General features: G+C 60.3%; 3 protein-coding genes across 3 annotated transcripts; all 3 read left to right on the top strand.

The window, feature by feature from the left end:
* Positions 1 to 1,796: 1,796 nt before the first annotated feature.
* On the top strand, positions 1,797 to 8,162 carry PRSS56 (serine protease 56). The gene is given in 17 exon segments (XM_051781260.1): positions 1,797 to 1,818; positions 2,586 to 2,726; positions 2,729 to 2,765; positions 3,372 to 3,551; positions 4,043 to 4,096; positions 4,709 to 4,817; positions 4,898 to 5,057; positions 5,189 to 5,331; positions 5,472 to 5,631; positions 5,717 to 5,955; positions 5,957 to 6,179; positions 6,328 to 6,391; positions 6,616 to 6,778; positions 7,126 to 7,273; positions 7,398 to 7,484; positions 7,752 to 7,858; positions 7,989 to 8,162. Coding segments are annotated over 17 exon segments (2,211 nt in total).
* Positions 8,163 to 9,178: 1,016 nt separating this feature from the next.
* CHRND (cholinergic receptor nicotinic delta subunit) lies at positions 9,179 to 13,222 on the top strand. The gene is made up of 12 exons (XM_051781605.1): positions 9,179 to 9,289; positions 9,938 to 10,083; positions 10,257 to 10,301; positions 10,392 to 10,501; positions 10,617 to 10,772; positions 10,989 to 11,104; positions 11,354 to 11,554; positions 11,891 to 12,002; positions 12,126 to 12,240; positions 12,433 to 12,634; positions 12,739 to 12,857; positions 12,952 to 13,222. Exons 1-12 carry the CDS (start codon positions 9,238 to 9,240, stop codon positions 13,132 to 13,134), a joined length of 1,557 nt encoding a protein of 518 aa, XP_051637565.1. The 5' UTR covers positions 9,179 to 9,237; the 3' UTR covers positions 13,135 to 13,222.
* Positions 13,223 to 14,180: 958 nt separating this feature from the next.
* On the top strand, positions 14,181 to 18,912 carry CHRNG (cholinergic receptor nicotinic gamma subunit). Its single transcript, XM_051781604.1, has 12 exons — positions 14,181 to 14,298; positions 14,701 to 14,840; positions 14,944 to 14,988; positions 15,194 to 15,303; positions 15,399 to 15,554; positions 15,818 to 15,915; positions 16,703 to 16,906; positions 17,177 to 17,291; positions 17,550 to 17,664; positions 17,990 to 18,194; positions 18,297 to 18,430; positions 18,509 to 18,912. The coding sequence occupies exons 1-12, from the start codon at positions 14,256 to 14,258 to the stop codon at positions 18,674 to 18,676; spliced, it is 1,533 nt and encodes a 510-aa protein (XP_051637564.1). The 5' UTR covers positions 14,181 to 14,255; the 3' UTR covers positions 18,677 to 18,912.
* The last annotated feature ends 4,243 nt before the right edge of the window (positions 18,913 to 23,155 follow it).

The following is a 23,155-nucleotide window of genomic DNA, read 5'->3' as shown; positions in this document are numbered from 1 at the left end:
GTTAATGGGGTTGGCACTGGCACCGGGGCCGGGAGCGGGGGGCACGGTGCGGCCGGGGTCGAACCCCACGCCAACCCCAAGTACCCGCGTGGGCGCCGGCTGCGGTCACAGAGCGGCTGGACCCCCACGTGTCACGGGTGGGGAGGGGGAATCCGTGCGGGGACACCGGGGCGGGGAGCGGGTCAGCTGTCCCGTGTGCCGCGGCCATGTGTCCCCCCGCCCGTCTCCGCGTCCCCCGTGGGGCGGAGGCGTAGCGTGCCCCCGCGGCCGAGGTGGGAGCCCGGCGGGGCCGGCCGGGGCTTTCATCTGCGGCGGGCCTGTCGCCGTGCCAGCCGCGGGCAGCCCGCGCCTTTGATGTGCCACTGAAGCGGCATTGTCCGCGCCCTGCTGGCACCATCGCGGCCGGGGGGGCCAGGGGGAGCGCGGGCACGGAGGCGCTCCTGCCCCTAATGGGGACGGGCACCCCTTGGACTCGAAATGCGGATGGGGACGTGGGCACCTCCTGCACCTAATGGGGACAGAGAGCGGGACATAGGTACTCCCTAAGGAGGACAGAGATAGGGGGACGGTCACCCCCTGTCCCGCAGTGGACCTGGGGACACGGGCACCCCTTGCTGCTAACAACGACAGAAAAAAGGACATGGGCACCCTCCAAACGGATGTGGGACCCAGAAACCCCAATCCCCTTTACAGGGACAGAGGTGGGGGCATGGGCATCCCCTGCATCCCAAAAAGGTGATAGAGATGCAGCCGCGCCCTGTCCCGCCGCAGGAACTGAAGCTGAGCCCGTGGGCACAGGAGGACGGCAATGGGAGCAGGACAGTGGCATCCCAAAAGTGTGGGACCAATGACAAGCCGAGCGGCAGGCACGGAGGCATCCTCTCTAGCTGGGCTGGTGAGTGTAGCCCCCCCATTCCTGGGGCCAAAGCTGCCCCCAACCCAGGCCCACTGCTTAACAAGGACAGAAGGACAAGCAAGAAGGACAGCCGGTGCCCTGGCCCCACCTGCCCCCAGCCCCCTCCCCGGGGCACATCCTCCCTCCTGCACCCCAGGCAGGACACGGGAAACTGGGAGAGAAATCGGAGGGGGGTCCTCGGGGACAGCCTGTGCTCAGCACGGGGGTGGCGGTGCTGGGCACGGGATGGCCCGTTCAGCCAGGGCTGGGCTGGCACAGAGAGAGGAGGACCCCCCCGCGGAGCCCCCCCTCCTCCCCTTCCCCCGCCTTGTTCGCCCGACCGCTCCCGGCCCGCTGCCCGCCTTTGAAACCGCCGGCGGGGCTCCCACGCCCAGCCCGGGCCCCCCGCGCCCGCAGCCGCCGGTGCGTTCCCACCCGCCCGGGGCCCGCAGGAGGGAGGGTGGCGCGGCCGGGGCTTGGCGTGAAAATGATCAAGGGCCGCGGGCAGCGCCGGAGCGCAGCGCCCGTCTGATGCTGCCCGCCCGGAGGCCCCGTCGAACAAAGGCGGCATTGAGGCCCCGGCTGCGCCCCCCCCCGCGCCCCCCGCCCCGAGCTGGCATCTTGGCGCGACATTAATGAACTCGCCTGTTTGTGCTCCCCCGGCCCCTCTCTCCTCCCACCGCCCGGGGGGCACCGTATATATCCATCCCTCCTCTCCTGCCTCGGGCATTTCGGGGGCTCCCCCCTCCTGCCCCCCTTTGCCCGCCCGGGGATGGAGCGAGGAGGGAAGAGGATGCAGGGAGCTCTTCTCGGGGTCCGCCTGGTCCCCCCCATTCTTCTGCCGCTCCTGCTGCTGCTGCAGCTGGTGGGGGGGGTCCCCCTGGGCCAGGGACTGTATCCCATGCCGGCCAGCATCCTGCAAGGTCAGTGGGGCACGGGAATGGGGGCATCTTTGTGGGACGGTTTGGCTGTGGACAGGGCTGCTGTAGGAGCTGGGACCCCTGGGTTCACTCAGGAAGGGAGGAAGCACAAGCAGAATGGCCAGGTCCCTGGTGAAGACCCCCAGATCCCAGGACACACCTGTGCTGCCTGCACTGGGTGTCAAATGCTGCCAATGGCACTAGGGGACACAGGGGATGCGGGGTGCCCTGCATGCTCCCTCCTGCCCAGGTACCTTTGCCAGCCCCAGGGGACATTCTGCCAGGGCATGGCCAGCCCAGTAGGAAGGTGATCACAGGTAGGGACACACCGGGGGATGCACATACAGGGCACACACAGGACTGCACACACATGGGGACATGCAGACCCTGGCACACACAGGTGTGCACTCACAGTGCACGCACAAGTGTGTACAGAGGTACCTGCACACTGACACATGTGGGCACACCTGCCCAGGCTCACACCCTGCTGTATGCCCACATTTGCACACACGTCTGTCCACGGGGTCTCCACAATGGACACGCAGAGACCTGGGCAAACACCCAAGTGCCCATGTGCCAACCAGCAGAGAGGTGACACTAGCAGTTGTCACCTTAGGCAATGTCAACAGGTGACAGGCCATGCCCAGCCTGACACCCACCACAGAGATACTGGGGCACAGGCTCCAGGAGGGCTGGGGGCACCCCATGGCTGCGGTGGGGGGCAGTGGTGGAGGCTCTGGGAGTCTGAGCACCCTGTGTGTGTCCATCAGCACTGTCGAGCCGTGGGACGCTGGTGCTGGAGGCAGCACTGAGGAGTGCACTGCTGGCACTGGAGCGGGTGCTGTCCGAGCAGCAGCGGCAGCGAGGGGCCTGTGGACTCTGTGCCCCCTGCCTCTTCCCACCTTGTGCCAACATCACCAGCCATTGCCCACGTGAGTCATGACCCCACGGCCCCCACTGCCCCATCCCCAGGAGGCCTTACCCAAACAGACCCCAGGATCCCCACCCAAACACAGTCCAGGGGTCCTATCCTAACACCATCCTGTGCCCAAAGGACCCTGCCAAAATCTGCACCCATGCCTAGAAACCCTTGCCAAATATTTCTTTGGGTCCTTACCAAAGCACCGCCTCATCCCCTTAGAAATCCTAACAAAATTGGACCCCAAGATCCTATTCAAACCGTACCTTCTCCCCTATTGGCTTACCCTACAGGCTTTACCAAAACAGTGCCCGGATTCCCGAAATGTATCCCTAACTGCTAGAGACCCTACCAAAACACCACCTGAAGACCCTACCCAAGCAGTTCCCATCTTCTCTATATCCTACCCAATCACCCGAAGTCCTATCCAAAACATTGCCTGATCCCTTGTCTCCTTTTCAGAGATCCCCTCAAAAACATATCCCAGCACACAGAAGACCCTACCAAAATGTGCTGACTACACAGCTTATCATGCCCCCTTCCCACCCGCACCAAAGCAGAACTCAGGGTGGCCTGGGCAGAGGTGGGCAGGGAGGACATGGTGATGCTCACAGCCCTGCTGTTCTTGCAGCGCCAGCTGTGCCCCCCAGCTGCCAGGCCCTGCTGGATGCCCAGGCACTGCCCGAGCTGCCCCAGCGCAACTGGGCGCTGAGCCAGGCCTGTGCCCCCTACCAGCACCTCTGCCCACCTGAGAGGGCCCCACATGCCTGTGCCCCACTCAGCGCCCGGCTCTGCCAGCACCGCCTCCAGGAGTGCCGTGAGTGGGCACCTGCATCCCCCTGGCTCCTCCCAGAGAGGGAAGACCCTACGATAAAAAACGGGGCATTCCCATGGGAGGTTTGGAGGGGATATGGGACATTGGCAGTGATGGAATACTGGGACGGAGTCGGGGAATGGAGAAAGTGGGGGTACAATAGAATGATGGGGTATCTTTGGTGGGATGGAAGGTTGGGAGGAATGTTGGGATCTGGGGTAAGAGGTGGAGATTTGGAGGATGGAGGTATTGGGAACGATGAGCACTTTCGGGAGAATGGGACATTGAGAGGTAATGGAGAATCTGGGAGGGAGAAGGGGGCAAGCGAAGGTGGCTGAGAGATTGCGGAGACTGAGTCACTGGGGGTGCAAGCACTCCTGGGGTGGTACACGGGTGTTTGTTCGGGATGATGGGGGTCTGGAGGCACTGAGAGGAACTGGGGGGAATTGAGGACAGCAGGGATGCACTGGTGCCTTGACAGCCTGTCCCTGCAGAGACGGCAGCCGCAGCCCTGAGTCCTGACGCAGCAGCAGAGGTGGCAACGCCAGGTGAGCCGGGGCGGCCCCGCGGTGCCCACGCCACCCCCCCCCCACCACGCCAGCGGGCGCCCCCGGCCCCCGGCTGCCTGCTGGGCCGGGGGGCAGAGGTTAGCGTCGGCAGCTGCCGGGCTGCGGGGTGCCCCCGGCCCTCCGCCCGCTCGCCTCCGTGAGCACGATGAGGCTTGACAGCGCGCCCGACGCGCCTGAGCCCCGCCACCCCCTCCACCTGCCGCGACCATCCCCGGACGCCCCGTGCCCACCTGGTAGAGGGAGTGTCCCAGCAGCAGGGCTGCAGGACCCCCTCTCACCCCGGCTTTGTTTCCCAGGGAGCTGTGGGCGCCGCGGGGGTCCACAAGCCAACGCCACGGCCCCCCGCGGACGGATCATGGGCGGCAGCGTGGCCCCGCGGGGCGCCTGGCCCTGGCTGGTGTCGGTGCGGCTGCACGGGGAGCTGATGTGCGGAGGGGTGCTGGTGGGGCCCTCCTGGGTCCTCACCGCGGCACACTGCTTTGGCGGGTACGGCGTGGGGCATGGCAATGCGGGGACGATGTCCCTGCAGAGCAGCCCTACACGGGCTGGTACCCCAACATCCCTGTAACTAGCTGCCCCCCACCCTGCCAGGAACCGCAATGAGCTGGCGTGGACGGTGGTGGTGGGTGACCACGAGCTGGGAAAGCTGGGTGTGGGCGAGAGGGCAGTGCCCATCCGGCGCATCCTGCCTCATCCTAAGGTGGGTGGAGGTGGGCACCCCCCTGACCTCCCTGTGCATGCCTCAGGGCCCCCCACTGACACCCCCACATCTCCTTCCAGTTTAACCCCAAGACGTTTCACGGGGACCTGGCGTTGCTGGAGCTGGCAATGCCGCTGGCCCCGTCACCCACCGTCAGCCCCGTGTGCCTTCCCAGTGGCCCCACAGAGCCCAGCCCTGGCACTCCCTGCTACATTGCAGGCTGGGGCTCCCTCTACGAAGGTAGAGCCACTCTGACACCCTGTGGGGTGTCCCCCTCTGTGCCCTCTCATGTGCCAAGTCTCAATGCACCAAGCCAGGGCACAGAGATGTCCAGGCACAGGGGACACTGCAATCGGTGTATTGCCTGGCAGAGGGACCAGTGGCTGATGTGGTGATGGAGGCGCAGGTGCCCCTGCTCAGCCAGGAGACGTGCCGGGGTGCCCTGGGCAAGGACCTGCTCACCAGTGCCATGTTCTGTGCTGGGTACTTGTCTGGAGGCATCGATTCCTGTCAGGTAACACCTGGGCCTAAGGAACTGCCGTCACACCACCTCAAAAATCCCTTGTGGCACACAGGGCTGCTGGGCACGTACCACAGCTAGTCAATGTGGTTGGGGTCCCAGCCCAGCCCAATGGATGAGCATCTCCCCCACAGGGCGACTCAGGGGGCCCACTGGCATGCCAAGACCCCACTTCACACCACTTCGTCCTCTACGGTATCACCTCGTGGGGTGATGGCTGTGGTGAGCGGGGCAAACCGGGAGTCTACACCCGCGTCACTGCCTTCACAGACTGGCTCAGCCTCCAGATGGACTGTGAGTGCCACTGGCTGCACTGTAGGGGGGATGGAGACACCTAGAGAGGTTTCAGCACCTCATTGCAGCCCTGGTTCTCTCACAGCTGCCCCTGGCAGCCGAGAACCGAGCTGCTTCGACCTGCTGGCACTGGCCCAGCTGCCCCCAGAGCGACAGAACCGTGAGCGCGCCCGTCTCTGCACCTTCTATGCCGGATCCTGCCGGGCACCTCAGGGCCGGACCACCTGTGCCCGCCTGGCTGAGGAGACCTGCCGTGCCAGGATAAGACGATGTGGTGAGCTGGGGGACTGTGGCAGGGCTAGGGTGTGGGGAGGGACCCCATTTCTGGCAGCATGAGGCTGGTGTGGCACCAGGGCCATGTGCCCACAGAGTCCTCTCTGGCACAGAGCTGCACTCCTACGCCCAGACACTGGTGGATCTCCTGCGCCAGGCTGGGGACTTCATCCGAAACCAGTTTGATTTCTCCTTCCTCAGCCGCACTCTGCCCCAGCTCCTGGGCAAGATCTATGGGCATTTCTTCCCTCCCCGTGTCCGCAGGGATATCCCAGGTACTCTTCTGTGCTGGACCACCCCACATCCACTTGGGGTCCCATCAGTCTCCCCTGAGCTGATGGCTGGAGCACCAGCAGCCTGCCCTGTCACCCCCATGGGATTCCCCTTCCCTTTGTCTCTCCTGTCTCCTTCTTGTCCCCTCAGACCTGGCTGTGGCAGGGGGCCACTCAAGGCCCACAGCAGACGGACCCCAGAAAGTCCCCACCAGGTGAGGCATGGTCGGCATGGGACGAGGGGCCAAAAGGGTTGGGGAGGTGGTCAAGATGACAGTGGACACTGGCATGGCTTTTGGAGACAGCCTGAACACAGGGGTCCTGTTTCTCCTGCAACCAGGGCACCCTCCCAGGGGTGCCCAGTGGGGTGCACAGGGTGGCACTGCCCTGTGATGGCTGCTGCTGGACACCAGTCTGAGCTCACCTCATGTGCTTGCAGGTGGGGGGCCAGGCGGCTGCCCCCCTTTGCAGACCTCTTTGGGGCAGTGGGACCCCAGTTGCAAGACTGGGTGGAGGCACTGAGGACCATGGAGGGGAGCAGTCCCCCAGTGCCCACAATGGACAGGGAACAGCTCCCCGGGGAGACGCAGCTCTTTCTGCAGGTATGTGGGGAGGGACAGGCTGGGGGATCCCCTACCCCTCTGGTGACTGTGCCACCAGGGACATCCCATGGGTCCATTGTCCCCTGTGCAGCCATCTCACTTTACCACTACAAAGGGGGCATCTCATCCTCCCCAGCTGAAACCAGTGCTCCCAGTCCAGGCAGTGCAAAGGCAGCTGTGGGTCTGACCCTGCAGCTTGGGATCTGACCCAACACAGCCACAAGCAGTTGCATGTCCCCAGTGCCCCATCTGACACAAGCCCAGCCGTGCCCTGCACTCTGCCACTGGGCACCTGGTTGTTCTCAGAGGTGTCCTGTGGGTGCCCCATCACCCTGCCTTCCCTTCAGCAGGGTGAGGATGTGGTGGAGGAGATGGTGGGACAGGGACGAGCCTTCCTCACCCAGCTGCGGGCAGAGTTGGACCTTGGCACTGCCCTGGAAACTATGGAGCCACGACAGGCACCCGGAGAGCTGGCAGGGACCCCCCTGCCAAGCCGTGAGCCCTGTGAGCCTGGAGGGTCTGGGGGCAGTGGGATGTCTACCCTCTGGCTGGCTCCGTGCCCGGACAGTGCCTACCGGCTGTGTCCCTGCCGGGAGTGTCACACCTCCCTTGGTGGTAGGGTCTGCACTGAGGGAGAAACGTGAGCTGATGTCCACAGAGCTGCCCAGGGTGGAGGAGGAGGAGGAGGAGGCAGGTGCCGGCAAAGGTAAGCTCCCACAAACCCTGTGGGATGCCACGTGCCACCATAGGGACAGTGACAACCCCAGCCTCAGCCTTGCACCCTGGTCCCAGGATTGCTAGTCCCATTTCAGTGGGACAGCCCTTGGTTATATCCCTTTCCACAGGGACCCATGCTCCCATAGTGTCCCCAGAGCAAGGGTGCTCCTCCCTAGGCTGGGCCACAGCATGGAGTCCCCACAATTCACCCCGATGTCCCCCTCCATGTTTCTCCTGCCCATTCCCGGGGTCGCAGCCTGCCCCAGCCTCAACGAGTCGGCAGTGCGGGTGGGTGCGGTGCGTGACCTGTACGCCTGGGTGCTGCAGGTGCCCGAGACTGACCTGGCCATGACCTTCCAGGAGGTGAGTGCCTTGTCCAGCCACTCAGAGCCCCTCACCCTGGCAGCCAATAAATGCCACCCCCCAGCCCATTACTGTCCTGCTCTGCCTCTGGCTCCCCCAGGGGATTCATGGTGCTGTTGTCTCCCTGCAGATCCTCGTGGACCTGGGCTCCAAAAACACCAAGGGACTGTACCGGGCGCAGGTGCGGGCCACTGTAGGGGGCCGCCCCACGGCCTTCACTGGCCTTGTGGGGCTGGAGAGCGACTCGCTGGCCCGCAGCATGCCCGGCCTCGTCGCTCTGGCGCTTGAAGCGCTGAAAACCTAATGGTGCCCCTGGGGCAGCGTTCCAGCATGGGGAGAGGGCACTGAGGCAGGTGTCCCTTATGTCCTTCAAACACAGTCCCCTCCCTGCCTCAGGCTCTTCCGCCCTCATCGTGCCCCAACTTCCCTCTTCCCATCAGCACTTCCTGACTTCCCCTCAGGGCAATGGTGCCCCAGGCAGTACCTGGAGCACCTCAGCCAGGAATCACAGTCTTCCTCTCTCCTGGGACCACCCAACCTGGCAATCCTCACCCCATCCTAACCCCATTTTCCCCAAAGGTACCTGAGCTGTTATTTATTTGTACAGAGAAGGTTTATTTTTCAATAAAGAAGGGCTCTATTTTCCAGTAGCCAGTGAGTGTGAAGCAAGCATGCCATGCAGTGCCGATGAGGTGGGTGACAGTGGAGAGACTTTCCAGTGGGGCTATGACATCTCATTGCATCTCCCCCTTCCCATGTACCCCGTACCCCGAAGCGATGCCCCCAGCCTTGATTCCTGCTGCATCCAACGTGGAACAGACTCCCCACACCCTCACTGGGGGTTGGACACCCCTCCTGCCCACTGCAGCATCCATGGCACAGCACTGGTGCTCATCCCTGGTGACACCCCATCAGGGACCCACGTGAAACCTGCCAGTGCAGGGGCCAAGTGTGCCCTGGGCCATTGGTGGGTGGCAGGGTGGTGCCACCCCTGTGCTTGGGCATCAATGGGTACCAACCCCTCCCGCCTGTGGGGACTCTGCCACCCCGAGCAGCATCACTGGGACTGCTGAGCAGCAGGGAAGGGACCGCTCCTCCCCGTGCCCAGCAGTGCCCGTGCTGCAGTGCCCAGGCTCAGGGTGATGAGCTGTCACCCGTGAGGCTGGTGAGTCCAGCTGTGCCTGCCTGTCTCCCCTTCCCTGCACGCTGGGGTGCCGGAAGAGAGGGTTGGGAGTGAGTATCCGGTGCCGGTACCCTTCCCCCTCAGCACCTGGCACCATCCATCTCCTAGTCTGTCCGGCAGCCGGACATCCGCTCGGCCAGGCCAGGCGGGGAGGCAGCCAGGGCCTGGCACGGCGCGAGGGCACCGCGGGCACCGCATGGGGAACCTGTCGCAGCAGCTGGCCCTACTCGGGGCACTGATGCTGTCGGGTGAGCGGGGTCTGGGACATGGGGTGTCCTATTGCTGGGGGATTCCAGGCTCCCTCAATGGGGTCGGTGGGACGGTGGCATGGTCCAAACAGGGCACAAGGGTCCCCAGGGCCACTTTTTGGGTATTACCTGGCAGAATCCCCTCATTGTGCGTCCCTTGTGCTTCTTTCCCAAAGCCGTGTCCCAGCCCAGTCCATGTGCTGTCTGTTCCCAGTGTCACTGTATCTGTATGTCCCTGTGTGTGCCTGTCTGTGTGCACAATGACACCAAATCTCTGACCACGTGCCCCTGCATACACTGGGTCCATGTCCATGAGTGCATGTGTGCCTCTGTGTGTGCATCCACCTATGTGCACAATGCCACTGGATCTGTACCCAAGTATCTTGTGTCTGTGTGTCCCTTTGTGTGCTAGGTCTGTATTTCTGTGTCCCTGTGTCCATGCCCATGTCTTTGTCCTATGCCCATGTGCTCCCAATGTGCTCCCGCAAGTCTGTCATTCCTGCATGTCCATGTCTGTGCTCCTGTGCAGCACAAACATGCAAAGTCCTGGCCTGTTCCTGTCTCCTACATTCTTATACCGTCCTATGGGGTGGCACTGGGCCTAGTAGCCCCACTAGCCCCCTGGTTTGCCTGACTCCACACCCCCAGGTGGGCTCTGCGTGAACCAGGAGGAAAGGCTCATCCACCACCTCTTTAAGGAGAAGGGCTATGACAAAGAGGTGCGTCCTGTTGTCTCCACTGATGAGGTCGTGGACGTCTACCTGGCCCTCACCCTCTCCAACCTAATCTCACTGGTGAGCCCCAGTGGGCAGTGCCCACCGTGGGGAGCCCCACAGCCATGCCTCCCCCCCAGGGCTGGCTGGGTGCCACCCCTGAGGCTGCTTCTCTTTCACTCTGCTGCTGAGTGTTGGGGGTCCTGAGCTGTCAGGACACCTTGGCATCTCACTGCCCCACACTGTTGTTGCAGAAAGAAGTGGACGAGACACTCACCACCAGCATATGGCTCGAGCACGTGAGTAGGGACAGGTGTCATGGCATCAGTTGTGCCACCACGGGGTGGCCCAGCATGGTGAAGGGGTGACCTGGGGATCCTCCCCTTCAGGGCTGGACCGATTACCGCCTGCAGTGGAACAAGTCCGACTTTGGGGACATTGGGGTGCTCCGCCTGCCGGCAGACATGCTGTGGCTGCCTGAGATAGTCCTGGAGAACAAGTGAGCTGTGCTTCAGTTTCCCCTCCCAAATCCCCTGAACTGTGCCTGGTGCATGCCCAGGGCTCCGCTGGCCCCTTCCCAGCCCCACCATCACCTTGTCTCTCTGCCGGCACAGCAACGATGGGCTCTTTGAGGTTGCCTACTACTGCAATGTCCTCCTCTACGACACGGGCTATGTCTACTGGCTGCCACCTGCCATCTTCCGCAGCACCTGCCTCATCAACGTCGACTTCTTCCCCTTCGACTGGCAGAACTGCACCCTCAGATTCAGGTGCTGGGCTGCTGGGTCAGGGCAGCAGGGTGGGCATCCCATCCCCCTGTGGTGCCTGCTGCTGCTAGCACCCTTCCCTTGTTGTTGGGGCACAGCAAGGTGGGGGTCTGCAGGTGACCCGGTGGCCTGAGTCCGTCATGCTGGAGGTCAGGGTGGGTGGGTGGTGTGTGCCCAGTAGCAGCTGCAGCTCCTCACTGCCTGTCCCCTGTGGTCCAGGTCACTGGCATACAGTGCCCTGGAGATCAACATGCACTTGAAGACAGACACCGACCTGGACACAGGCAAGGATTACCCAGTGGAGTGGATCATCATCGATCCCGAAGGCTTCACAGGTAAGGCTTGTGCTCTCTGCCACGTCCTGTGGCAGCAGGACATCCTGTGCAGGGCTGGGTGCCACTCTAGAGTTGGGGCACTCTGTCACGGAGACACCCATGTACCTGGGGCTTTTGCACCCTGGCACCCAACCCACCAGACTTGGAGTTACCCAGACCCTGGATGGAGAGATCAGTGCTGGTGGGGCTGGTGAGGATGGTCATGGCAGGTGTACCCCATGCCATGTGCTGTCCCATGTGCCCTGGCAGAGAATGGGGAATGGGAAATCATCCACCGCCCAGCCCGCAAGAACATCTACCCTGACATTCCCCCTGACACCAGTGAGCACCAGGACATCACCTTCTACCTCATCATCAAGCGCAAGCCACTCTTCTATGTCATCAACATCGTCATACCCTGCATCCTCATTGCCTTCATGGTCATCCTTGTCTTCTACCTGCCTGCTGACAGTGAGTGAGCCCTGCAGCATGGGAGTCACAGCCCTGGGGCACCTCCGTGTCCCACACCTGCACCATGTCCTGGGACATGGGGATACCCCAATGCTCAGCACAGGGATATCCCAGTTCTGGGATATCCCCATGTAAGACACTGTCATCCCAGCCAGACACCCTAGCAGAGGCACACCTGGGGACAGGATACCCCATGTGGGACCCTGGTGTACCCCCATGACAGAAAACCTGATATGGGGCACTGTATGGTGGGACACTGGAAGGGCAACCGTGGCACTGGGGATATTGGGAAAGGCACATGGGGCAGGGTTTTCCCTGAGCTCACCTGCTCTCCAGGTGGTGAGAAGATGACCCTGGTGATCTCAGTGCTCCTGGCCCAGTCTGTCTTCCTCCTTCTAATTTCCCAGCGCCTGCCTGCCACTTCCCACGCCGTCCCCCTCATTGGCAAGTGAGTCCTGAGCACCACTGGGTGTAGAAGGGACATTGTGGGGTCTCCATGGTGCCAGAGGGCAGCTCTGCCTGTGCCCAGCCCCTGTGGCAATCCCAGCTCCAAGTCCATGCTCCCTACCAGGTATCTGCTTTTTATCATGCTTCTGGTGACAGCTGTGGTGATCATCTGTGTTGTGGTCCTCAACTTCCACTTCCGCACCCCGAGCACCCATGTCATGTCTGACTGGGTCAAAGAGGTGAGCAGGGTGTGGGTGTCGTGGTGGGTACAGGGATGACACTGTGCCCCATGGAGGACACGGGACAGCACAGCACACTGCAACAGGGTGTCCCATCTCTGCCACATGTAGTCTGTGGACAGAAAGTGGGGACAAGGTAGCATCGCACTGGGGAGGTGTCCAAGGGACCTGACAACCCCTCTTGTGTCCCAGGTCTTCCTGGAGAGCCTGCCCCGGCTGCTGGGCATGACACAGCCGGACGAGAGCCCGGCGGGTGCCCCGTGCATCCGGCGCTGCAGCTCCGCTGGCTACATCGCCAAGGCAGAGGAGTATTTCAGCGTCAAGTCCCGCAGCGAGCTCATGTTCGAGAAGCAGTCGGAGCGGCACGGGCTGGTCAGCCGCGTCACCCCTGCCCGTGAGCCACAGCCCCTCCATGGGGACATGGGGAAGGGTAGTGAAGCGGGGGTCACCAGTGGTGGCAGCCCTTTGGAGCCCACCTCACTGCCTCCTTGCCCCCAGGTTTGGCGCCGCAGGGCACGGTCACAGGCGACGAGCAGCTCTACGAGCACATAAAACCTGTCATTGACAACGCCAACGACATTGTCAAGCACATGCGGGACGAAAACAGCTACAACGAGGTGGGGCCATGGGCACTGGCAGGGCAGAGGGGGCTCCCTGTGCCCACTGTGCCCCCCGTGCCCCCCACTGCCTGGCTCCTGGCTCTCTCCCCAGGAGATTGACAACTGGAATCGTGTGGCCCGGACCCTGGACCGCCTCTGCCTCTTTCTCATCACCCCCACGCTGGTGGTGGGCACCCTCTGGATCTTCCTCATGGGCATCTACAACCACCCACCACCGCTGCCCTTCGCTGGAGACCCCTACAACTACCAGGAGGAGAACAAGCGCTTTGTCTAAGGGGTGTGGGGGGGTCCCATGTACTTCTCCCCCACCTACCTTGGCTTGGGAAAATAAAGCTGGATGTTTCTTGCCATGGGGCACTGAACTGGTGGCTTCTCTCAGTGTCCCCCACTGGGCATGATGCCCACCCTGAGCACTGTGTGTGTGCTGGGGAGGGTGATGCCCATCCAGGGAATGGGTGCTGTTGGGTGTCCTGAGCACGGTGAACCTCAGCTGTGGCTGGAAGGGGTGATTTCCAGAGGGGTGTGGTGGTACCAGCCCTGCTACCCCTGTGGGCTGGGCACTGGGGGCAGGATGGGCAGGGGAAGGGGATGTATCCCCCCCTAACGTAACACTATCCCATGCAGACCCACTGCAGTGAGCAGAGATGCCATCAGTGCCCACATTTCCCCCCCGCCATCATGATCCCCCAGCCAAACCCCATCACAGTGTCCCCCCCAGCACACCCCATCCAGCAGTGCAGAGCTGGGGATCCAGAGGGTTGTCTTCTTCCCCAGCTCAGCAGTGGGATGCCAGGGCTCTGGTTTCAGGGGCACAGCTGACGTCCCCCCACCGGCAGTGGCCCAGGACAGCTGTCACATCTTCTCTGCTGAGCCAGGAATCTCACCACCCCCCCATTCCCCCACAACGTGGCCCCCCTACAAGGGGCGTGGCAGCATTTGAACCTCCAGGGTGGGCATTACTCTCTGAGAGTGGTGGGACTTGCCTGCCCCTTCCTCACCCTATGCTCTGTGGGCAGCCACTGCCCTGGTGGTGACAGGAGGTTCTGGCAGCGTGGCACTCGTTTTCCATAACCCATGGGCACCTGGGTTTCTGCTGCAAGGAGATGCACGCCTCCATGGGGGACATGTGGAAACTGAGGCATGGAGCTTAATTTGCCCCAGCCCCAATCCCAACCCCTCTGGCACAAAATCTCAGAGGAGCTTCCCAGTAAACTGGCATCACCCCACCAGCGGGGGGAGGTGGGTGGTCACCCGTTCCTCCCCAGCCCCCTTGGCTATTGGGAACAGCTGACGGTAGGAGGGGACAGCTGTCCCATCCCTCCGGGCGCCCGGCCCAGAACAGCGCCAGGCGGGCGGTGGAGCAGAGCCCCAGCCCCTGCGCCCCACGGCACCGCCATGCGCTGCCACGGCCTCCTCCTCTTCCTCTGCGCCCTGGCAGGTAAGGGGTGCCCGCCCCAGGGAGAGGCCTGGGAGGGGGAACTGGCCACCCCCCACCTTTGCACTGGGGGGGTTGTCACCCCTGGGAGTACAGTGCCATGCACCTTCCCACCGGGGTGTCCCCGTGCTGGCAACCTGCTGTCCCCATGTCCTGCCCTTGGAGAGGTCCCTGGGGTGAGTGGGGCGGGGGATGTGGGGGGGATGCACCCCCCCCTGCTGCATGCAGGGCACTGACTCGATTGTCAGGCTCACAGAGCTGAGTGTGCACGCTCACAGTAACAGACCTGGGCATCCCCTCCCCATGCACACCCCCTGCCTCCCCCTCAACACATCAGGTCTCAGGGGCATTGGTGGTCCCACTGTCCCCACCCCGGGGTGTTCCCTTGGCATGTGTCCTCTCCAGGTGTGGGCTGCAGGAACCAGGAGGAGAAGCTGCTCCAGGACCTCATGAGCAACTACAACCGGCAACTGCGCCCGGCCCTGCGAGGGGACGAGATCATTGATGTCTCCCTCAAGCTCACCCTCACCAACCTCATCTCCTTGGTGAGAGAGATCCCCTGGCACCCATAGTGGGAGAGGATTTGTCCCCACATGTGGGGCAGCAGATGAGGCACTAAACCCACCTCCCTCCTTCATTCCCTGCCAGAATGAGCGAGAGGAGACCCTCACCACCAACGTCTGGATCGAGATGGTGAGACCCCTTACCTCCAGGCAGGATCACCCCCTGCCATGTTTGCACCTCAGGGTGGCACGCCATGGAGGGCTGGCACTATAATCTGCACCCCCTTCTGTGGGGGGCTGAGTCCATTTTGTGGGCAGCACAGGACAGACAGCTCACAATTTCCCTTGTCTTGGGGAGCACCATGACCCCTCTTCCTTTGCTCTGCTTCCTGCAGCAATGGTCCGATTATCGCCTGCAGTGGGACCCTGAGAAATACGACAACATCCAGCAGCTGCGAGTGCCCTCCACCATGGTCTGGCTGCCTGACATCGTTCTGGAGAACAAGTACATGACAGGGCAATAGGGACATAACCCCACACAGGGGTGGCAGCTGCCCCCCAGGTACAATCTGGGGCTGAACCCACCCTTTTTCCCCTCAGCATCGACGGGACGTTTGAAATCACTCTCTATGCCAACGTGCTGGTATCTCCTGATGGCAGCATCTACTGGCTGCCCCCTGCCATCTACCGCAGTGTCTGCGTCATCCACGTCACCTACTTCCCCTTCGACTGGCAGAACTGCACCATGGTCTTCCAGTGAGCATGGGCTCCATGGCAGGTCCTCCTGGGACACAGGGATTAGCATGGGATGCCCACCTTTGCCCTGGGGCATTGAGCCCAGATAAATGGCAGATAAATGCCACCTACCTGTCCCCTGCTACCTGGCAGTAGGCACCACAGACAAGTTAAGCACCCCAAAGCAGAGCTGGAAATGCAGCATGACCTGGTGCCACACTGGTACCCTTTGCCCATCCAGGTCGTTGCATGCCAGCCTCTGCCACCACTTTGTCCCTCCCCAGGTCCCAGACGTACAGTGCAAATGAAATCAACCTGCTGTTGACAGTGGAGGAAGGCCAGACCGTGGAGTGGATTGTCATCGACCCCGAGGCTTTCACAGGTAACACTGCAGCCCCCCATGGCATAAGTATGTCCCACCAGGAGGGGTATCCAACTGGTCTGCTGCCATGCTGGTGGCTGCCAAAAGCAGGGCTTCAGGGACTATTAGCAGCCCCCACCATTACATGGGCACTTAAGTTATTAGTGGAAGCGGGAGTGTAGGAGAGATTTGTTTTTCTAACCCCCCCCGGCTCGGGGCTCTCGCTGCCTGGCAGCCGCTCCTGGAGAGCACTGCTCCTGCAAGGTTGATTGATGCTGGGAACGTAGCTGTCATGGCCAAACAATGACGTTTTCCATCACATTTTAATTGCATATTGAAGGAACAAAATGCTTTTCGGGCAGCGAGATTTATTTTTTCATTACCGGCCTGAGTTGCGATCTTGACTGGGAAAAAATCTATCGCTCCCGTGGAGAGCAGGGGAGAGCAGTGTGCTATCACCCAGTGTCACACTCAGCTTCCCTCCGTGGCACCCTGGAAATGGGGAGATGGGGGCACCCCAGCCCCACACCTAAAAGCCCTGAGAACCCCCAAGGGGCTCAAGGTGCCCCATATGTGCCCAGCTGCCCCATCCAACAGCTTTTTGGGGTATTTTGCACAGGCACCATGGCATGTTGCACAGTGCTCATCTCCCTTCCAAGTGGCTCTAGCACTGTGCCCAGCCTGGCTGCCCTGTGGGGCTCATGATAATCACCAGTCCTCCTCTTCCTCCCCTACTTGGACTGGGGGGCTGGCAGCCCCAGTGCCCCCACTGGGGCAGTGGGGCTCATGTGGCACCGTGGTGATGCAGAGAATGGCGAATGGGCCATCAAGCACCGCCCTGCTCGGAAGATCATCAACTCAGAGCACTTCACCCCAGATGACACCCAATACCAGCAAGTTGTTTTCTACCTCATCATCCAGCGCAAGCCGCTCTTCTACATCATCAACATCATCGTGCCCTGTGTCCTCATCTCCGCCATGGGCGTGCTCGTCTACTTTCTGCCCGCCAAAGGTACACACTGGTGCTGTGCCCACTGCAGGCATGGGGATGTGCAAGGGGGTAGCAACACACCAGGAAGGGCTCCTTGTCCCATCAGTGTCATCTCTCGCCTGCTCCTGTGATATCTGGGGGGAGACTGTGTGAATTTCCAGGTACCCCTTGATTAAAGCCTCAAGGCAGGACTTGGCCAGTTCAGCTTTGGGGTGGGGGCTTTTTGCCTAAGGAGGGCAATGCTCACACCACTGCCCCATGCCAAACTCTGCTTTTCCCTCTCCTTGGCAGCGGGTGGGCAGAAATGCACCGTCTCCATCAACGTTCTCCTGGCCCAAACTGTCTTTCTCTTCCTCATTGCCCAGAAGGTGCCCGAGACCTCCCAGGCTGTGCCACTCATTGGGAAGTAAGTGACACATGGGGACAGGGGTGCCAGCCCTGTTGTCACACTGTGCCAGCAGGGTCTTCAGGTGCTGTGCAGCAGCCAGTGCCCAGGGACAGGACCCTGGCGCAGAAATAACCCCCAGCTCAGGTAGGGCTATCACTTGCTCATGTCCCACTGCCAGTCCCCAACTTCCAGCCCAGAAGGGCACTGAGAAGGACCTTGCACATCCATAGCTTGTGACCCAGCAGCCCCACATGAGGCTCTGTGCCCTCTCTCCAGGTACTTGACCTTCCTCATGGTGGTGACAGTGGTGATCGTGGTGAATGCTGTCATTGTCCTCAATGTCTCCCTGAGAACACCCAACACTCACTCCATGTCCCCGAGAGTCCGCCAGGTACCTGCCATCATCTCTCTACCCTTTACACATGGGGAATGGGATGGGTATTTGGGGATTGAGGCCAGGTCCTTCACGGAGCAGGGTGGCAGGCATGCCTTCATCTGAGTGCAAGTCCTGGCACAAAGATGTCCCCAGTGGATCACAGAGTGCCACTAAACCCCTCCAAGTCACTCCCAACACTGGGGAGCAGCAGGTGTCAACACGCCCAGCATCCCAGTAGCACAAGGGTACTCCACGGGGATGCTCCAGGCAATGCCAGGGGACCCAATGGCACCCACTGGGTGTGAGGGGGTCATATCCCCTCAGGTAACACTGTGTCCAGGTGTTCCTGCACCTCCTGCCTCGCTACCTGGGCATGCCTGTGTCAGAGGAGACACCAGGGCCACCACAAGCTGTCCGGAGATGCAGCTCCCTTGGGCTCATGGTGAAAGCTGACGAGTACATGCTCTGGAAAGCCCGGACCGAGCTGCTCTTCGAGAAGCAGAAGGAGAGGGATGGGCTGATGAAAACTGTGCTGGAGAAAATTGGTGAGTGTCCCCAGGGGGTTGGCACCTTCCTGTGAAGCTGGGCAATGTGCCATGGGGCCGAGCGCTCACTGGTGCCCGCTGTGCTGCCTCTGCTGCTCGTAGGACGTGGCCTGGAGAGTGGCAGTCCCCAGGACTTCTGCCAGAGCCTGGAGGAGGCAGGTCCTGAGATCCGGGCATGTGTGGATGCCTGCAACCACATCGCCAACGCCACACGGGAGCAGAACGACTTTGGCAGCGTGAGTCAGGATCGGGGGGAGAGGGACTCACGTGGGGAGCACTGGGGACAGCCCTCACCCTTCTTGTGCCACTGGCAGGAGAGCGAGGAGTGGATCATGGTGGGACAGGTGATCGACCGTGTCTGCTTCTTCATCATGGCCTCTCTCTTCGTGTGTGGCACCGTTGGCATCTTCCTCGTGGCTCACTTCAACCAGGCACCTGCCCTGCCCTTCCCTGGAGACCCCAAGCCATACCAGCCACAGTGATGCCTGCAGGCACCCACCAGCCCTCTTGCTGCCAGGACTGCTGGAGCCAGGGGCTGGGAACCCCTAAAGTCCCCTGGCTGGCCAAGATCCCTGTGGGCACTGCAGCTCCTGGTGCCAAGCACAGCACAGAGGGAGGGCTGGGAGTGGTGGGTCTGCCACACCCCAACAGTGGTGGAGATGGGGAAAAGGGGAACACGGGGTCACCATGCTGTGCTAAATGTGGAAATAAAGCCTGTGACAGTCTTGCAAGCCTCCATGGCATCTTTGCCCCATGCCCAACCCTCTTGGGCAGGCTGGATGTGCCACCTGTTGTGGGCTGGCCACGCACCTCTAGGTCACACAGTCCTGTGAGACGAGACACAGGGGGCCCAGAGCAGAGACAGGCATCCATCTTGCACTAGCAGCAAGAGCCACATTTCCCCACTGCAAATTTACAGCTTCGAATCCACAGCAAATGGGGCCCCTGGAATCCTTTGCCATGGCAATGAGGCAGGAATGCCAGCTGCAGCCCCCCATTCTGGAGCAACAGCAGAACCAGGATGGGATTAGGGGCAGCTAACTTCTCCCTCCATTTATGCCCTGGCTGTGGCTCTTGGGACAGATGAAGTGCTGTCCTTGATCCCTAGCAAGTAGCTTGAGGTGAGAAGACCCTGGGCCACCAGGCACTAAAACCTCCTCAGGGATGTGTACCCCTTGGCATCCATCCTGTTACAAGCACCAGCACATGACTTCCTACCCCATCAGCCTTCCCTGCCCCATGGGATCATCATCTCTGTCAAGCACAGCCCCTTCCCCCCACCCCAGCAATGCCACATCTCCCCCAGACCCCTCAGTGACCTCTAGGGCCCCCTGGCTTTGTCCCTGCTGGCAGGGGAGATGAGAGAGGTCAGCTTGGGAATGGTGACAAGCAGCATCTGCTCCTCTGTGATCCAGCTCATACCACCTGTGCCTGGCTCTGGGATGTGCTGTGTCTCCATCCACCTCACAGTCCCAGTACCAGTTGTCTCTGCTGCTGCTGGGAGAAAACCAGCTGGTTACTGCCTGCAACTGCTCCTGGCACTGCCTGCCAGAGCTGAGGGCCTTGCAGGCACAGATGGAGGAGGGAGGCAAATACCCAATAGCTGAGACATCACCTCATGGACACCTGCAGCCTAGTCATGGCCTAGAAATACCCCGGCTGTGCCAGTCTGCCTGTGTACTTTCCAGGGTGGCTTTTCCTGCCCTATCCCTGCAAGATGTGTAGTGCCCAGGGCACCAAGACTGGGTGGATCCGGTGCTCCAGGCTGGCACCTTGAAGGAGGTGGGGATGGCACGCACCAGTGTAGGCAGGAGTGCCCAGAGAACCTTGGCTGGGTCCTGCCCTCATCCTCCCATGGGGGCGCAGCCCTGTGGCCACAACCCAGGTGAGGTGACCAGGTCCTGGGGCACTGTGCTCTGAGCCACAGACCTCCTGCTGGAAAGTGATGGCACTGCACAGTACTCCTGTGGCTAAAGGGACACTCTCCTGGCCAAGTGTTCCCAGCCCAAGAGAGCCAGGAGCTTCTGTAAGCTGCCCAAACCAAAGCACCAGGCACACCTGCAGCCCCTGGGCCTTCTGTCCCTGAGAAGGTGCAGTATTAATGAGCTCTGGTCTGTCTTTGCCTGGCAATTTCCCACTGATTCCCGTGTCCCTGTTGCCTTGCTGCCAACCTCCAGGGCCAGGTACTGTCCTCTACTTCTCCCTGCTCCACAGAGACGCTGCTTCTTCCAGCAAGTTCAGGCTTCAGTGTGTCCATACAGCACAAGTGGAAATGGATGAGCTCTTCCAGCCTGCCAGAGCATGTGACCAAAACCACACTCTCCACCATTACCAAGCAGTGGTTTTACCAAGCCCTCAGGAGATCTCTGAGGTTTATCACCACACCAGAGATAAGAACAGAGAAACAGCCAGCATGTCCCAGGTCTCGGGCAGCAGATGTGCCTTGCAGGATCTGGTGAGGGAATACCTTGCAGGTGCAGGGTGCTGGGGCGAGTTGCAGAGAGACAAAAGCCTCCCCAGCATATTATCAGCCTCATGTGCCCACACTCCATCAGGAAGCACTAAGACAAGGCAACAGGATCCTCCAAGCATTTCCCAACTGCTCCCCTCCAAAACTGGGGACTCCTTTTTCTCTGTGGGCTGGGAAGAGCCATCAGTCCCCACTTGAGCAGCTGTAGCCAGAGACACCCAGGGCCTGTGAGCCCACCACAGCTCAGCATCTCCTTGGAAAAAAGAGCCCAAGCAGATGCTCTTCTTTGGGCTCCAGAGCCCTAAGGGGTTCAAAGCCCTTCCACTTTTCCCAAAGGCCACTTTGCAGGAATCTGAGGAAATTTAAGGGTGTACAAAGCCTTTGGGATAAGGAAAGCAGGGAAGGTCCTGACTCACTGCAGATTTGAGGCTCCCGTGGCTAGAAACTTCCTTCCTGACTGAAGAGGACCTGAAATCTTTTTCTAGAGCTTGATGGAAGCTCCCTCCCCTCCCAAGCAACCCCATGCTTGTATTTTCACCGCTCTTATTAGCAGGACACAGCAGACCACAAACCAAAAGTCCTGCTCAAAAAACAGTTTGGCTCCCCTCCCCTCCAGGCCATAGGAGGTACCAGACCTGGTGCTTGGCACTGATCAAACACTGCTTTCCTCCTGATCTCTGGAAAAGTTGTAGCCTTAAAGAGGACAAACTCCACGCCCAGCCAGCTCTCTCCCTTCAAGGCTGAGCAACAGGAACCACTGCTGAGTTCCTCCAAATCTCAACCACAGTGGCAGTGGGAGGAGAGGAACAGCCTCCCAGAGAAGGGCTCTTCCACAGCTCACTCACAAAGCCTATTTGAAGGCAAGCACAGCAGGACCGCAGCACTTTCAGATTTAATAGCAAGCCTGCACTCATCAGCACCAGCTTAGACACGGGGCATCAGAAGCGAGAAGTGGGGGAGTACATGAAATAGCAGAGGTGGACATGACACGCAGCTGGGCACAACAACGGCACTAAAGCTCCAAGTGATGCCATCTGCAAGAAGCTAAATGTGCTGTGAATAAAGGAGCCTGCAGCTAGTATTTCAGCCCTGCCTTGCAAGGCTATTTTTGCTTAGATTGCCAAAATGTAATTACAACTAAATCCCCCCTAACAAATACTGGAGAGCAGCAGGGGAGAGTTGTATTTAAAAGGAATCTTAAGTAGCAGCCGTAGTAATACCTGATCGCAGCAGGGAAAACAAACTGTGCCTCAAAAAGAGCATTTGGTTGAGAGCTGGTGACAAACAAGTGGCAAGAGCAGGAACAGGACCATGGGGTCTCAAGAAACATGGAGAGGGATGCCACCACAGCTTGGGGAACACAGCCAGATGCCAAGTGCCTGACCACAGGGAGCAGTTAGTCACTGCTGTCAGAGTGCTGAATGTCTCTAGAGACAGCCTAGGACTGACACCCTCAATGCAGAAAACAAAGCCTTCAGAAGGCTGAATATTTTAGACTGCTTTCTCTGCCAGTCCTGGCTGTTTTCAGTCTAGACTTCAGTAGTAAGACAAGGAATTTGCAATTGGAGTCATGAGGCTGAAGGTCTCTCAGTCCCCAAGGCTGGTAATTGTCCCAGACATGGGCTGATAGTTCCGCAGTCACGACCAAACTGGCCCAAGCAGCCCCTTCTCCTGGGAGACTGTGCAGAGCACGTGGGGCAGGAGATGTGCCCCAGCACTGGTTGCAGACTCCCCTCCTGGGCCCAATGCAAAGGCTCTATTAAAAATGAAAGGCAATTGTGCGATTCCCCAAGGAAAAGGGGAAAAGGCTGAAGCTGTTAATGAGTACAATTAGTGTTGTAGTCAAGCAGAATCAGAGGAAATAATTAGCTCCTATTGTTTTCGTGGCATCCAAATTGCAGCCATGCTGGCTTTCCAGGCAACAACCCCTCATTCCAGCCTCACCCCAGAGGACAGGGGGTCACTCACAACCCCTGTTCTGGTCACAGCTGTCACGCAGCTATGAGCAGCAGCCTGGGCCATCCCCCTCTCCTGCTACACCCAGTGGGGGCCCAGTTTCCCAAGTGGCCAGAGACTTGCAAACCCCAGTGCACCCCAGAAACAGGCTTGGCCCAAATTCAGCCTTTCCCTGGATCCAGCACAGGGCAGCACTGCTGGCTCTCCATCACAACAGCCAGAGTCAAGGCAACTGACACCAAACGTCTCTTTGTCTTAGTTTAAGGAAGCTCAGATCCCTCTTCCCAACAAGTAAGGCACTGCTAACCCAGGAGTATGAAGAAGAGGTAAAGACAAAGCAAATATCTCATTTTTTTAAGCAAGATGGTACATCTCTAACGCCTCTGCTCACATAACTCCACAAATACAGCAAAGTTTGGCCACCACTTGCACTTGGGGTGCTCTGCAGCTTCATGCAGGTGGGCAGCTCAGGGGAAGATGCTTTATGGAGCTTGCAGAAGCAGGCCTGTGGATTTGCCTACAGAAATATCACTCC

The sequence above is a fragment of the Manacus candei genome, unplaced genomic scaffold (genome assembly GCF_025592945.1).
Source record: "Manacus candei isolate 608988 ecotype Guabito, Panama unplaced genomic scaffold, ASM2559294v1 h1tg000015l, whole genome shotgun sequence".
Classification (NCBI taxonomy): Eukaryota; Metazoa; Chordata; class Aves; order Passeriformes; family Pipridae; genus Manacus; species Manacus candei.
Note: the sequence above shows the minus strand (reverse complement) of the source record. Positions and strands in the feature narration are given on the sequence as shown.

What these genes read in the sequence shown, in the direction of transcription:
- CHRNG (XM_051781604.1), top strand. Translation starts at nt 14,256, where the DNA reads ATGCGCTGCCACGGCCTCCTCCTCTTCCTCTGCGCCCTGGCAG. An exon ending in CCAACGTCTGGATCGAGATG is followed by an intron (nt 14,989 to 15,193) that starts GTGAGACCCCTT and finishes TGCTTCCTGCAG; the next exon opens with CAATGGTCCGATTATCGCCT. An exon ending in AACTGCACCATGGTCTTCCA is followed by an intron (nt 15,555 to 15,817) that starts GTGAGCATGGGC and finishes GTCCCTCCCCAG; the next exon opens with GTCCCAGACGTACAGTGCAA.
- CHRND (XM_051781605.1), top strand. Translation starts at nt 9,238, where the DNA reads ATGGGGAACCTGTCGCAGCAGCTGGCCCTACTCGGGGCACTGATGCTG. An exon ending in AACTGCACCCTCAGATTCAG is followed by an intron (nt 10,773 to 10,988) that starts GTGCTGGGCTGC and finishes CCTGTGGTCCAG; the next exon opens with GTCACTGGCATACAGTGCCC. An exon ending in CAGCCGCGTCACCCCTGCCC is followed by an intron (nt 12,635 to 12,738) that starts GTGAGCCACAGC and finishes CCTTGCCCCCAG; the next exon opens with GTTTGGCGCCGCAGGGCACG.